The sequence below is a fragment of the Drosophila gunungcola genome (genome assembly GCF_025200985.1).
Source record: "Drosophila gunungcola strain Sukarami chromosome 2R unlocalized genomic scaffold, Dgunungcola_SK_2 000020F, whole genome shotgun sequence".
Lineage (NCBI taxonomy): Eukaryota > Metazoa > Arthropoda > Insecta > Diptera > Drosophilidae > Drosophila > Drosophila gunungcola.
Window position 1 is genome coordinate 604,236 of NW_026453174.1, and position 14,072 is coordinate 618,307.

The 14,072-nt window shown below is 41.4% G+C and overlaps 3 protein-coding genes and 1 long non-coding RNA gene across 14 annotated transcripts in view; 1 reads left to right on the forward strand and 3 right to left on the reverse strand.

The window, feature by feature from the left end:
• The window catches only part of LOC128256585 (cAMP-dependent protein kinase type II regulatory subunit), a 30,127-nt gene extending 26,321 nt beyond the window's left edge, over positions 1 to 3,806 (reverse strand). For all 3 annotated transcript variants that reach the window (XM_052987055.1, XM_052987057.1, XM_052987056.1), the window contains exon 1: positions 3,475 to 3,806. The gene's annotated coding sequence lies outside the window, so the exon portion shown is untranslated. The remainder of the gene's footprint in view (positions 1 to 3,474) is intronic.
• A 2,200-nt stretch (positions 3,807 to 6,006) lies between these two features.
• On the forward strand, positions 6,007 to 10,809 carry LOC128256424 (palmitoyltransferase ZDHHC20-B). Of its 8 annotated transcripts, XM_052986773.1 has the most exons (8): positions 6,007 to 6,546; positions 6,605 to 6,726; positions 6,812 to 6,918; positions 7,224 to 7,470; positions 7,606 to 7,768; positions 7,838 to 7,967; positions 8,846 to 8,950; positions 9,037 to 9,975. In XM_052986773.1, the coding sequence occupies exons 1-8, from the start codon at positions 6,411 to 6,413 to the stop codon at positions 9,179 to 9,181; spliced, it is 1,155 nt and encodes a 384-aa protein (XP_052842733.1). In that variant the 5' UTR covers positions 6,007 to 6,410; the 3' UTR covers positions 9,182 to 9,975. The 8 variants fall into 8 exon arrangements, with proteins under 8 accessions (XP_052842733.1, XP_052842735.1, XP_052842736.1 ...); XM_052986775.1 differs by lacking the exons at positions 8,846 to 8,950; positions 9,037 to 9,975 and adding an exon at positions 10,168 to 10,809; XM_052986776.1 differs by lacking the exons at positions 8,846 to 8,950; positions 9,037 to 9,975 and adding an exon at positions 10,168 to 10,809 and having other exon boundaries at positions 7,633 to 7,768.
• On the reverse strand, positions 10,747 to 12,413 carry LOC128256422 (putative methyltransferase C9orf114). Its single transcript, XM_052986768.1, has 2 exons — positions 11,611 to 12,413; positions 10,747 to 11,548 (listed from the first exon to the last, which is right to left on the reverse strand). Exons 1-2 carry the CDS (start codon positions 12,299 to 12,301, stop codon positions 10,806 to 10,808), a joined length of 1,434 nt encoding a protein of 477 aa, XP_052842728.1. The 5' UTR covers positions 12,302 to 12,413; the 3' UTR covers positions 10,747 to 10,805.
• A 300-nt stretch (positions 12,414 to 12,713) lies between these two features.
• On the reverse strand, positions 12,714 to 13,946 carry LOC128256593 (uncharacterized). 2 transcript variants are annotated; one of them, XR_008267803.1, is made up of 3 exons: positions 13,804 to 13,946; positions 13,204 to 13,365; positions 12,714 to 13,138 (listed from the first exon to the last, which is right to left on the reverse strand). It is a non-coding gene; the product is annotated as an uncharacterized LOC128256593 (long non-coding RNA). The 2 variants fall into 2 exon arrangements; XR_008267802.1 differs by lacking the exon at positions 13,804 to 13,946 and adding an exon at positions 13,740 to 13,773 and having other exon boundaries at positions 12,715 to 13,138.
• Positions 13,947 to 14,072: the final 126 nt, after the last annotated feature.

The following is a 14,072-nucleotide window of genomic DNA, read 5'->3' on the forward strand; positions in this document are numbered from 1 at the left end:
CGCCGGGGATTTTAGATTGAGACAGACTCGAGACGAGAACTCAGTGGGTCAATCTGGCCTACTATATTACCATACCATCCTCTGCTCGCCAGACTGCTTACCATATGTCTTATACACATTTGGGTATCCTATGCGTGGGTGGCTTTTTTATTCAGCATTTTCTGCTGAGCTGCAGACAAATGCCGTGCATATTAAAATCCTCACAGAGACAATGAAATTTATGAGTTTCGCACAAAAGCAAGTCCAAATTTACGACTAATAAACCGCAGCGGGCAGAAATGAAATGAAATGAAAATGCGGCCAGCATTAGCTTTTTAGTTCGCTTTTGTCCGATGACACATTTCAGGGGGACCTGTCATCGTCATCGACTGCCCCCAAGTATTGACATCTGTGGCATATAGACAACCTGGGAAAACTGAAACCGAAACCAAAATCGAAATCGAGAAGCCTTAAACGAATGGGGATCAATTGGCTTGTAGATCGCCAGTTGATTGGCTGACGGCGGCGTATACTTAATCTATTTTGAACTCTGTCAACTAATAATAGTTTGTGCCTCACGTGCCGGCTCGGCTTATCTCTCCGCTCCGCAACTTTATCGTTTATTCAATATATACGTAGTATATGTATGGGAAAAATAAAACTTAATCAAGATAAGTTTCCCGGGAGCGAGGAGGCCAAATGACTGGCATCAGGCGAAACTTTGGCCCTGCCATCAAAGCAAAATGCGGTTGCCCTCCTAATTAGTTCGAAAAGGTCTTAGGAGGCAACAAAAAGAAAACTGAGAAAAACTTCCCAAGTTCGTGTAATCAAATGAGCTAAGAAAATTGAGCTGGGATAGGAAGAGACTTCCTGAAACCGCGACAAGCAAATCCCACTTGGCACACTAAAGCGCCAGAAGTTGACAAACAAATTCGTTTGGATATTTGGCTTTCAAAGGCACATAAGAAATAGAAAACAGTTAAAAACTCTTAAGCCATCTGCATTTAATACATTTAAATATGCAAATTAAATAACATTCGAAAGCAGCATAATATTCTTAACTTCTAATAATGTGCCTAATTTCTGCGGCTGTCTCGTATCGATTTTCCCATTCAAATTGCTGGAACCAAATTGCGTCTCCGACATAAAAAAAGAGAATTTTTGAAGAGCTTTCAAAATGTGAATAGAACAAAATCTTGATCCCCCCTTTGCACGTTCTATATACGCTCATAAAGAAAGAGGGCAGTGTTGGGTGGTTTGATTTAATTTTTTGTTCGCTTTTTCTTGACCGAAGGTCGTGGCTTTTATTGGCCGTTTTCGTGCCGTTCGTTGCTTCTTTCCTTTTTGGCCAAACAATTAAATTTTCGCTGTGTGAATATTTCTTTTCATTTCGCTTTTCGCTTTGATTGGCGGCGTGGGGAGCGGGGAAAATTATGATTATTTATTCAGGCAGAGCCGAAAATTTGTTGGCCACTTTTTTGAAGAATACGCAAATTATGCGCAATAACTTTTCGGAGAGTGTGACTCACTTTAGGCATGGAAATTTCGTATTTACACATAATTTATCAACATCCGTAAAAGTGCGGAGGCATTATCAGCGCAACTCAAAAACTTGTGCAACTAATTAATATTATCAACTTAAGTTTGGCTGCGCCCTAAAGCTGATTTCCATGTTTTTGCGCCAGGTGAAAATTGAATACACAGCAAATATTGCGCATACGCCGTGTTGCTTTTGTTTACGCGATGCGTTCTATTTTTGGATTGCGAAATTAATTGCGAATCAGAATTGAAAAACAATTTTCCCAACCAATTGTTTGGCATAAAGGAGAATGAAATGAAAGGTGAATATCGCCGGGAATAAAAACAGAAACGAGGATAATAAAAAAGTGCTCTTCGTCGCCTTTGTCCTTTCAGTTTTATGATGAGTTTTTCACGTGCCGCTGTTCACCCTTGTCAATTCCAGTTTCGGGATACCAAGAAAAATAAAACATGAAGGGAGGCCAAAGGACTCTTGTCAATAAAAATGCCTTAAAGCCGACTGGCAACTTTTTCATTGGTTTTTTTTAGGGGGAGGGCGTAACTACGAATTTGTTTGTATTTTTGGAACATTTCCCAGTGCCGAGCAAATATAATCGATGACTTTTTATTCCCGACCCCCATTACGGCTGGCCAAAGCTGCGGGGGAGAATCAATCAATAAAAGAGGAACCCCAGCTGAAACTAAGCCGGTCCATAAGCTCCACGGGTCCAGGAAACCTGAGGACATGACAGGAATCTGCGCTCGACCTACGCCAGTGGAAAAGGGGAAGGGGTCCGAAGCCATAAGCGGAATAAGGGCCTTTCAAGGGCGGTGGCTTCGGGCTATTGAATCGAATACGCATTGAAGTTGCCCTGCCACCGATTTACTATACATATATTGTTGCCCCACACCCGCCATCCTCTTAACGTGGAATTGAATTTGGCTTGGAAATTGTGTGTTTTGCCGCTGATGAATGGTTGCCTGTTGTCTGTCGTCTGCTGTCCAACTGTATAGCCAGGGTTTTTCTGATTTTCTCTCTTTGCGAAAATGCCAAGTATACAAAATGGAATTAATTACAAATACAGCTCATCGAGGACGAGCACGGGAATTCGTTATCAGGATTTCCCAAGAAGAAAAGTAGTTGGATTATGGCATAAAGTGTCCTCAGCTGTAACTTGAACTCTTGATCAGGTGCATTACAAAATCTTAAAAAATATACATTGGTTGTCTTAAATAATTGGTGGTATCTAAGCACCTAATCGATATAGAATGTTTTTAGCTTGAAATAATGGTCTCCACTTGGTAAACGATTTATTAAATAACATAAAAGTTAAGTATTTTAATTGCTACCCAGTTTTTAAAATAACTTATCTTTTACGAACTAAGACAAACCTTTCCATTTAATTATTTATTGAACAATAAATTGCTCCTAAAACTATAAAAATTATTGTTGAGTATATATTCGGATACCAGAACACAATATATAGGTTTCTGGCACTCACTAATATTATTTACTCGCTTTACTCTTATGCAAGATTTTCAGTAAGTCAATAATCGCTTGAGTCTACTGTTTAAGTTGTTATTTATGGCACAATGTGTGGTTCTCAATTACTAACTTTTCATTTATAAATACAAATTGTTTTATTTTTCCAAAGAATGTTCTTAGTCTATATCTATCAGGAGCTTCAGGAGGTATATTATTTTGCTTATTTCTGAATATCTCTGCGGATTCTTGAGCACCCCGATCCGATACCCCATTACCTCACCTGGTGTTTTACCTGCTTTAGCAGGCGACTGTCGTTGGCTTATTTAATTTTTTGTTTGCTTTTTAGTTGTGTTTGTTTATCAAGCAATGCCAACCCTTGAGCAATTGATAAGCGCGTGAAATATTTAATCGCACGGGGAGGCAAACAGAAATGGCAGCAGAATCGGAATAAAAGTGGAAATGGAGTGGATTCGAACGCGAGTGGAACTCACCTGACTTTCTGCTTGGCTGTCACCTGCTGGCGATGATGGTTTCTGGGTGGGTGAATCTCCTGCGTCCACCTGTTTCACCTGCTCCTCTGGCGCCTCTTTCTCTTTATTTTCCTTTGTTTCTTTTCGGCCTTTTCCCTCCTCTCCTCTTTTGCTTTTTATGGCTAAAACCAAATTTAATTTGTTACTTTCGATGATTTTGGTATTTTAGTACTTTTACTTGTTGGCAGATTGGTCGATTTTTCTTGCCGCTGTTATTGCTTTTACTTTAAGCGTTGACTTTGATGTTTTAACAAAAATTCGTTATTAGCTTTTGATTGATAAAGGCGTATTTGCTAAGAATAAATGATTATTTCGTGTTACTCACACTCGAGAAACCAACAAGAAGGACAACTGCTATTAAGCTAATTGGAGTGGTGTTCATCTATGATTTATGCTTCAGGTTTGTTTCAGCTTTTAATAAATACTTTTATAATTTATTTTTCAGCTCTTTTTAACTTTTGTTCAACTCCTAAAGTATTGCACAAACATTTTGTCTTTTCTTAGTTTTAATTTTAAATTTTCACTCTGTTTTTGGAGTTATTATTATTTTACGGTAATTTTTTAAGGTTTTATTCAAACTTTAGTTGAAAACGATTTCGGTTTTCTGCCCACTGTTAAATGAAAGGCACTTCCAAAATAATTTTTTGCGATAAAAACATTTGTTCTGATAATTATATTTTTTTGGACAAGATTCCGTCCAAAAACCAAAACCAATATGAACATCTAATGAATGCCTAACTATCCTAATTGGAATTTCGCACAGCGCATGCTTTATTAATGATTTATGTTTCAGTTTTGTTGAATACTTAAATAAAAACGAGTTTTTCGGTTTCTTGCCCATGTAATTGTTTTATTTATTTCCCTTGAATAAACATTTTTGTTTTTGTATATCTTTGCTGCCAATACATTAACTCGTTGAAGTATGTATGCTGATTTTTTTTGTTTATTTTGTTGCTGCTTGCAACTCCTACACTGGCCCTCAAAAACTGTGTTTTATTTTGTTTAGTTTTTGTTGTTTTGTAATAATATATGGGCAAATTCTGATTGGCATCTTGTTGCAAAGCAGTTGCCCATGACCCAATTACCGATTGGCTACATCGATAGGCGTCAATAGCATACGTTGCAGTTGCACTTGCAATTTTTTTGAAAACTTCGCCTGCATTGACTTTTAATTTCAAATGAGATCTGATCTTGTTAATTAAATGTCTGTTGATTAGGACAAGTAATTAACAAAGTGATCGCTGCACTTGTTTAATTGAAAAAAAACTGAGCTCAAAACCGGCATTTGAGTCATATGCGCAAGCCCCTCTCTCTCTTTTGCTCTCCTTCTCTCAAGATCCCCCTTTCTCCACCTGCACTCCACTCTCTCCTCTCCTCTTCTCTTACTCTTCTCCTCTCTCTTTTTCACACGCAGCTCTCGTGTTTATTGATTGTCCCCCACCGAAAAAACCTTCAAGTAACAACAACAACAGCAGCGGATAGGTAGATTTCTGTATGTATGTATATTGTATTTTCAGGGTGAGGGGAGGGGGCCACCTACACCACCCCTCGCATACCGCCCACCTCGTTTTTTATTACGCGCACGTAGTGTTTTTTTCTCTTCTCTCAATTTTTTTACATACACTTGCACAATTGAAGAGAGTGGCGGAGAGAGAACAGGTGTGAGGGGGGTGGCGGGGGGTGGGGCGAAGCTGGAGTTAATTGGCGAGCACGCTTTTCGGTTTTACGGGCTTTTCTCTTCGCTGCAATTACTTTTCAATTTTCAAACGCACATAATCCACCGATCCGACGCACAACGGCACACGTTCTATATATTTTTCGCCGGCGATTAAACCGCTGTTCGTTGCTAGATTTATTCTTTTTTTTTTAATTTTTGATGGCAAACGTAAACAAGAGCGAACGGTTAAATATCGAATGCTGGAGCCTCTATATTCCGTGTTCCGTGTCAGGCAAAAAATTACAAAAAGTTGTGGATTGCGGGTTGCTTAAATAGACTCGATGCTCCCCCAAAAGCTCGCTCCCAGCGAAAGTTCACTCTCTTGGCGACTCTCTCCCGTTTGGGGAATAAATACTCGGCAAAAATACCAAAGACAGGCAATTGTGACGTCAGCGTAGGCGTTTTTTTTGAGGCTGGCAATGCTAATTGTTGAATATTTGAATGTAAACTATTTTACAAAGGATTAAAAATCTGATTATTATTATTAATATTTATGTTATTCCATACTCTCTAATTTAGTTTATATATTACATTTTAAAGTTTTGGATTCCTTATCTTTAATTTGGCGCTCTTGATATAAATGTATTTGTATTTTCCGTTCATGTATTCAAGAAAACTTATTAGAAATTCTTGAGACGTTTAATTCAGTTATATACATAAATCCCAATATTTGTAGGCCATTTACAAAGAAATTTACGTTCATTAGCCAGATTTTAAAAATCGCCTTCAATTCAAATTCCACAACCGATAGTACCGTGTCACGCCACGCTGACTGTGCCACCCCCAGCTCTCAAATCATCCATCCCTAAAACAAGTTCCCATAATTTGACAGCCAAATTTTGTTAATTTCACCTGGAAAAGCAGAAAAAATTGAAAATAATAACAAAAATGTCGCAGCGTTAAGGTGAAAACCTGCCCCCGCCCGCCCAACAGGGGAAGCAAGCAGCGGACAGCGCCGAAAAGTGTTTGACAACAGCCCGCAGAGCCAGTGAATCACTACCAGATAAAGAAATTGTATTGGTCGGAGGAGCGCAGATCGCAGAGATCCCCGCCCGCCGGAGGAGCAGTCACGATAGCTGCACCACCGATCGCCCCGAATCCGCTCCAGCTTCAGGTGGACGTGACCCCCACGCCCAGAGACACGCGCGCCCTTGCCGAAGTGGTGGCCCACATCAATAACATGGGAAACGACGACCATCGACGACGGAAGACACCGTGCGGATTTTGCATGGCGGTCTTCAAGTGGATCCCGGTGCTCTTTATCAGCGCGGTGATAGCCTGGTCTTACTACGCCTACGTGGTGGAGCTGTGCTTCCGTGAGTAATCTTTGTCTTTCTCCAGAAATTGAATCTCTAGCCATTCCGTCACCAACAGGCACCTCGCAGAACAGCATCGGCATGATCTTCATGCTGCTGTTCTACCACCTTTTCCTCACTCTGTTCATGTGGTCCTACTGGCGCACTATCATGACCTCCGTGGGCCGAATGCCCGATCAGGTGAGTGATTCACACGCCTTATCGTCTGCCACTATCAAAAGATTGGGCAAACCTCACTAACACCTTTGCTTACCTCTTTTCGCAGTGGCGGATACCGGACGAGGAAGTGACGCGACTTTTCCGGGCTGACAGCCCAGACACCCAGAAACGCATTCTCAACAACTTTGCCCGTGATTTGCCAGTCACAAATCGGTGAGGACCTATTATGTTATCTAGCACAGTTCCGCTAAATCTATTTTATTACAAGCTTGTCATGTGAAATAGAAATTCATTGTTCGCCTGATTCCTTTTTATTAGTATTTTTTTATTTATAACTATAAAATCTGGCAGCCAAAGTTGTAATAAATTGTATAGCTTATCTCTTATTGTTAGCAAAGTAAAACAGCATTAAGCGGTTTGTAAATTGTTTAATTCCATTCGATTTGTAATATATATATGATAGTGTTGTTACAGTGCCAGCATAATTATGAGTAATCTGTGAAATATCGGTTTTTCAGCACAATGAACGGCTCTGTGCGGTTCTGCGAGAAGTGCAAGATCATCAAGCCGGACCGGGCCCACCACTGCAGCGTGTGCAGCTGCTGCGTGCTGAAGATGGACCACCACTGCCCCTGGGTGAACAACTGTGTCAACTTCTACAACTACAAGTACTTCGTCCTCTTTCTGGGCTATGCGCTCGTCTACTGCCTGTATGTGGCCTTCACCACGCTGCACGACTTTGTCGAGTTCTGGAAGGTAGGTGCCGTAAGTTTCCGATTTTTCTACTTTTATTGCCACCCTACCTACATACCTGCTGCATGCGATGACCTGTTAGTTAATGAACGTATTCTCTCGTTTCGCTGTAATGTTGTCTAAACTGCTTGTACTTACTGATCCAAGTACAATAATAATGGTTACTCGGCACAGGGACAGCTGAACGCCAGCGGAATGGGGCGTTTCCACATCTTGTTCCTGTTCTTCATAGCCATAATGTTTGCCATTAGTTTGGTGAGTTTGTTCGGCTACCACATCTACCTGGTGCTGGTGAATCGCACGACTCTGGGTGAGTAATTGAAGCCTGATATTCAAATTATAGGTTAGCTAAAGCCTGTTTTGTTTGATTTCCATTTAGAGTCGTTTAGGGCTCCCATCTTTCGCGTTGGCGGCCCGGATAAAAATGGCTATAACCTGGGCCGATATGCCAACTTCTGCGAGGTGTTCGGCGACGACTGGCAGTACTGGTTCCTGCCCGTCTTCTCCAGGTATGTCTGTTCACTTTTTAAACACCATCTTGATCTTTGGCATTCTCACATTCCCATTTTGTACTAATCCGTGCTGCACTAGAAGCTCTTTCACTCTTTAGTTGTTGTTATTGTACGCTTTTGTTTCAACTGACTAATTAAGTTTCTGATTTTGGTTTATATGTTGATTTTGGCAAATTAAAGGCATGCTTCAAGGCCAATGCTTAGTAGTTAAATACCTTTTCCAATTTTCGATGTGTGTTCTATGTGCCGACTTAAAGAGAAAAAGCAAATACTGCTGAGAATCACTAATTTTAACACTTATAATTTGTGTAAGCCAAATAACTACTCTGTATGTCCAAAAACTGAGAACGGAAAGCAACGAAACCATGCTGTCGATCTCCTTTTGTAATTTAGTTGTAAGCATAATCAAGATTTCCACTTCATTTCACTTACGTTCGTTGTTTCTGTTTGTAAATAAAAAGCGAAGCCCTTGGCCATCGAGCTTTAGAAATAGATACTTAGACCTAACTAAAACCAGCTTAGTTTCGAGTTGTTGGCGGGGTTAAGTGACTTATTTAAATGCCAAATTGCGCTTGAAATTCTGCCAAAATCTGTGCAGTTCTGACGAAGCCACTAAGCTTACTAAAAACATAAAAACACTTGCCACACACGACCAGTTAATCCAATTGCAACATTCGTCTCCACACATACGTGCAAAATTATATAACAAACTGCAAACAACAACAACAACAGCTACAACTACAACAAGCTAAACTGTAAAAAAAAAAAAACAAAAAATCAACTCGAAAACTTAACAAACAAACGATAATTTCTGTTTAAAACTCTCTGTTTAACGCAATACCCCACCTTCTGCTTATTCACAATCACGGAACTAGTCGCGGTGATGGCTTCAGCTATCCGACCTCCAGCGACCAGAGTCGAGTGACCACCACCTCGCCCGTCCAGCGGTACGATGCCATGGGGGATACGGCCACCAGCAGGTTAGATGGCAATCCAACAGATAAGTTGATTGGCGCTAGTCCCCTCGACACCACTAACCATCACCACAACCAATCGCCTCATCAAGTAAGAAGCACCAGCGTCCAGCCAAACCAGCAGTTGCAGGTTCCCCCGTCTCCATACCTGGACGAGCGGCTGGAGCAGGTGGATCCGGTGGATCAGGTGGCAAACGGCCAGTCATTAAGCTGCAGCACAGCAGTAGTCAAGTCTAGTCAGCAGGCGGAGAACGGAGGAGGAGGAGCCAATGGGGCAGCCGTATACATCGACATGGTCGGAGATCATCCACTGGCAGGAACCCATTCTGCCAAAGATCAACCCCGTTCGCCGAATGGCGATCTGCCAGTTTGAATTGCACCACTTTGTTTCTGTAGAATATAATATGTGTTTTGTACTATATAGCCGAGTAAACTGCCAGATTTGTCAGCGTTGCAGTTTGTAGTAAGCCAGTAAGTTGCCTAGTTCATCAATTGTTCAGCATAGGCCACTAAAATGTTTGAATGGCTGGGACCACAATACATCGTCGGGTAATTTAACTCAATAATCATCACTTGGCTTCAATCGACTAAGTTAACGTTAAGCAATATGAAATTGGTTTTCCACAAGCATTTATCGCTGTTTCAATCTATCGAATTTTGTAATGCAAATGAACAGAAACGAATGTACGGGAGATACTGGGAGCTAAGATATTTTTCCCGGTTAAAAATTTGTACCTTGTTAACATATTCATGGAACCCATTATCCTTGTAGATATCAACCGATCTTCAAGACTTAAGCCTAGTGATAAGCTATGAACTTTTAGTACACACTATTATCACACACGAAATTCAGGCATTTCTCTTTGCTTTTAATCTATGTAGTTAGTTAGTTACTGTTTGCAATTTGATTTTTATACTTTTTTATTCTTTTGTACACCTAATATACCTAAATATATAATTCTATTGAGTGAACTTGTCAACGAGTGACGAACTTAAAATGGATTCAAAAATATATTTATAACAGCAACAAAGGTTTGTTTTTAATTTGCCAAAGAAAATAAATCCAACAGCTTTGCTTCCGTTGCACTGCCATTGTCATCAATCAATCAATCAATCAAATACAACATAGCGCACGTAACTAATCATTTTTCCCTTATGATCCATGATCTAAACCGCATAAGTTATACCTGTCTTGATCAAATTTAATGCACCACATCATTTAGCTTTGGAGACGGCAAAACATTCCCGATCCGACATATGGAGGAAGACACCGAATCCCTGCTGGGATATCACAGCGACACGCGCATCGAGCTGGAGGAGGACTTTCTGCCGGAGCCGCGGTTCCAGGACTCGATTCCATAGCTAATTATGACTAGTGACAATGTGGCGACATACTACATTTAGAGATTTAGTTGTGAGAACTTTTTGGACGGCGATTTAGACTCTCTTTTCGACTTTCATTTTCAGTGTGTAAATAACAGAAAGACAGACAGACAGATAGTCCATCCTGTAGGGACAACTAGGTCATTATGTTTAAGCTATCAAAGAGTGGATGGACAATTTACAAATTACATGTATGTATGCAAGCAACTTAGCTGATCGAAATCCAAAATCTTGCTTTGACATTCGCGTTGGACATTTTAAAAAGGTATTAATTTAGTGTGTAAGTAGACAGTTATTAGCCCGTTTCGAACAAAAGTTTATGTCTATATCGGAGCTAGTTATGCAGACAAAAAAGTACAGAACATAGGATAAATATAGTTAAACGCATAGTGGGAATACAATAAAATCAAAAACGAAACTTTAAGCAACACACATATGGATCTGTATATTTACAAAAATAAAATTCCAACTATTCCATTCAATCGAACCGACTCAAGTCGTTATTTGTAATCGAGCACAATCGTGTTGCAGGAACTGTGCTGGACGAAACCACTTCAAAGTCATCATCTGCGGGGGCTGTTTTCTGCTCCGAGCTCTCTGAAGGATCGGCAAAAGGGTTGGCCGTTTGTCTAGCCACTTTAGGCAATGGCTTTGGAGGAGCAGGCTCCTCAGCGACTGGAGCTTGAGTAGTGTCCTCCAGCAGCTTCCTTTTCTTTTGCTTTTTGCTAACTAAAACATCTCGACGCACAGATATGCCAGTATCCTCACTTTTGGGCAGCAGATCACTTAGATCGGTCTCCACATCCTGCACTTCCGGTCGAAGTTTCTCCTGCAAAGCGGCCAGAGCTATTAGCACGGCCTCCTCCGTGCGAATGGTTCGGGATCCTTGGCGGGGCAAAACATTCACATAGTGATCGAACAGCAGCTCCGGATCATCCACGGTGAGCTTCTCGTCGTTGGACAGGGCAGATTCCAGGCCTTGCAGTCCGCCAAAGACGATGAGCATGTGTTTGAAGCCATAGGATCGGTTGGGTACCTCATGCACGTTGGTGCCGCGATCGGAGGTGCCCAGCGTCACATCGTAGCCGGCTTCGTAGGGGGATTTGGTGAAAATCTCCGACAATGAGTGGGCAATGCGCACTTGGTAGCCCCAGTAGACACCCGTTTCCCGACGTGGCTCATCCGGGCTGACCAGAGTTCCACGCTGCTTTCTGATCGTCTCTAAAAGACAAAAAGGGATTTTAGGGCTTTGATATAAAAGGCGGACAAGACTTAGGGCCTACCACTTTGAGGTTCCATTTTCACGGTCACCCTGACGCCCGGCTCGATGGCCTTGTCCACCAAAACGTCGTTGAGCAGCCCCACGTTCGCGTAGCTCTGACCCTCCTTGGCCTTCTTGTCGCAGATGACGCCCTCGCGGTAACGAAACTTGCTCTGTTGGCGGAGATGGTGGGGCGTGTCCAGCGGGTTCAGCAGTCCCGAGTACTTGAGGTCCTTGTGCAGGGGGAAGAAGTACTTGCGCAGGTACTGCGGACACTCCAGATACTGCAGGATGCGGGCCAATTGCAAGGAGCTGCTGCGCACGGTGCCGGTGGCACTGCCCTCCGCCTCCGGCTCGTAGCTGCGCTTTGTTTCGCGGGCTGTGGCTATGCCCACGTCGTCGAAGACGATCACCTCGTTCACCCGGAAGATGCAGGCGGCACGGGCTATCTGACCGGCCACGTAGGCCCGCAACTCGGCGGACTGGGCATTCTCGAGGATGGAACCGGGCACCGCAATGCTCAGTGTGGATGGATTGGGCCGAGTCTTCGCCTGTGCCCCACTGGCGTCCTCCTCCGCCCGGGTCTCCGCCTCCTTCGCCTGCTGCAGTTCCCTGAGCAGCTTGTCCTGCTTGCGCTGACGCTTCAGCGTCTTCCGCTCCTCGTTCACCTTCTTCCAGGACTTGTGCGGCTCCAGTGGGCTTCGGCTTCCCATTGCTGCTGTCTGCGGGGGCGGCGGGCATGCTTTCAATTAACAATCAACTTAAATCCGCTCAGAGCAAACCACGCACGTGCAATAACAATCTTTTAGTGTGACCAGATCGACATTGTTTTTATTGATGTTGGTATTATTCGTTAAACACACTCAGGCTTTTTTTAAGAAGTATACCGTAATGAAATATATTTTTTTTGTAATGGCCTATTTCCACAGAGATCCATTCACCTTCCACCATCCGGTGGTTCAGCCCTGTTCCAAAGCAGTCCTGAAAAACCGATGAGATTTTTGAAAAAAGTGAGACTCCGGTTTCCACAGAGCACATCCACCGTCCGATTTCAGCTGATCTGTGGCTCATGAAAACATAAACAAAGATGGTTGACTTGTTGATTTTGTTTCCTTTATTTATACACTTTTTTGTGTTCTCTATATATATGCACTACTAAAGTTGTATATGTATACATACATATGTAATAACCGTGGCTTACAAATTTAAACCGACAAAATCCTCCACATATTAAACCTTAATTTTCTGGTGCAGTTGGACTTCGTGATTTGTCCTTGTTTACTGAATAAGCTTCCAAAAAGCCGCGGCCTCCGATAATTTTCAAATTTGTAATATCCATGATTTTTGGGTCCTGATTATGGTTTTTTTTGTCTTTTTAGATCACATGCAATACCAGAACCTTGTACAACACAAAAGAATCGTCCCCATGATGCCAACTCCAAGGTCAAAGAATTTGAAGAAGTATATTCGACATTAGTACCCGTTCCGCAGTAAACATCTGGGTGTCCATTATCCCATATCGTAAGATTGTTATTGCTGCATTGGGGACCCTTTAAACAAAATCCACAATTTAGATTACTAATTGATTTCTATGTTTAATATTAATTTATCTTACCCCATTTGGAATATTCATTGAACAAATCAGATCAATCTCAACCCCTTGTGGGATCAGTGTCACCGTGCATTTGTTTCCACTTGGGTTATGGTAGAAGTTCGGAAATCCAGGACTATATATAGAAGTAGAATCGCTATCTCGTATGCGTTGAATTATGTTGCACTAATTAAAAAGTGGCAAATTAAAATATTACAAATTATAAATATATACATGTTTTTATCCTTGCAATGGGTACAACAATTTAAGTTCAGGAGACATTTCCGTCAAAAAAAGGTTTAATTTTAATTTGAAATGATCAATTTAAAATCAACATAAATTTTGTTAAACATATAGGAATAAACATCAGGATATTTTTAAAGAATTTTTAATATTCGGAATAGCTGCAAGGGTATATCTGATTTTCCCAAAGGGCCGTTACTAGTTATTTTTTATTTGTTCTATTTTTACATTCTATTGTAGAACAAGAAAATTTAATTTGGTTTATTGGTTTATTACGAGGAGACTGCATTTTTCGTTTTTTTTTTCAGTGTACATACTTGTGCGTTGGATCCTGGCAGTTGAAACTTTTAAATTCATTGGGATTGCAATAGACTAACTTACCAAGCCAAGCAGCACGCTTTTTATACCAAACGCAAACGGCAATATATCCAAAAAAAGAACGAATGGAGCTTTGTTTTTATTGAAGGCCAAGATAACTTATCGGCTTATATAATTTATTGTTCATTGTTCACTTTTCGTCACCATCTTTTCTCACCCCTCAGATCGACGAAAAAATACCAGAAAATTTCAGAGAGTTGCCACTCGTCTTGGATGAACTTTTGGTGAACTTTTTTGGTTCGTTATTTGCCTGTCGCTCTCTCTCATAGGCC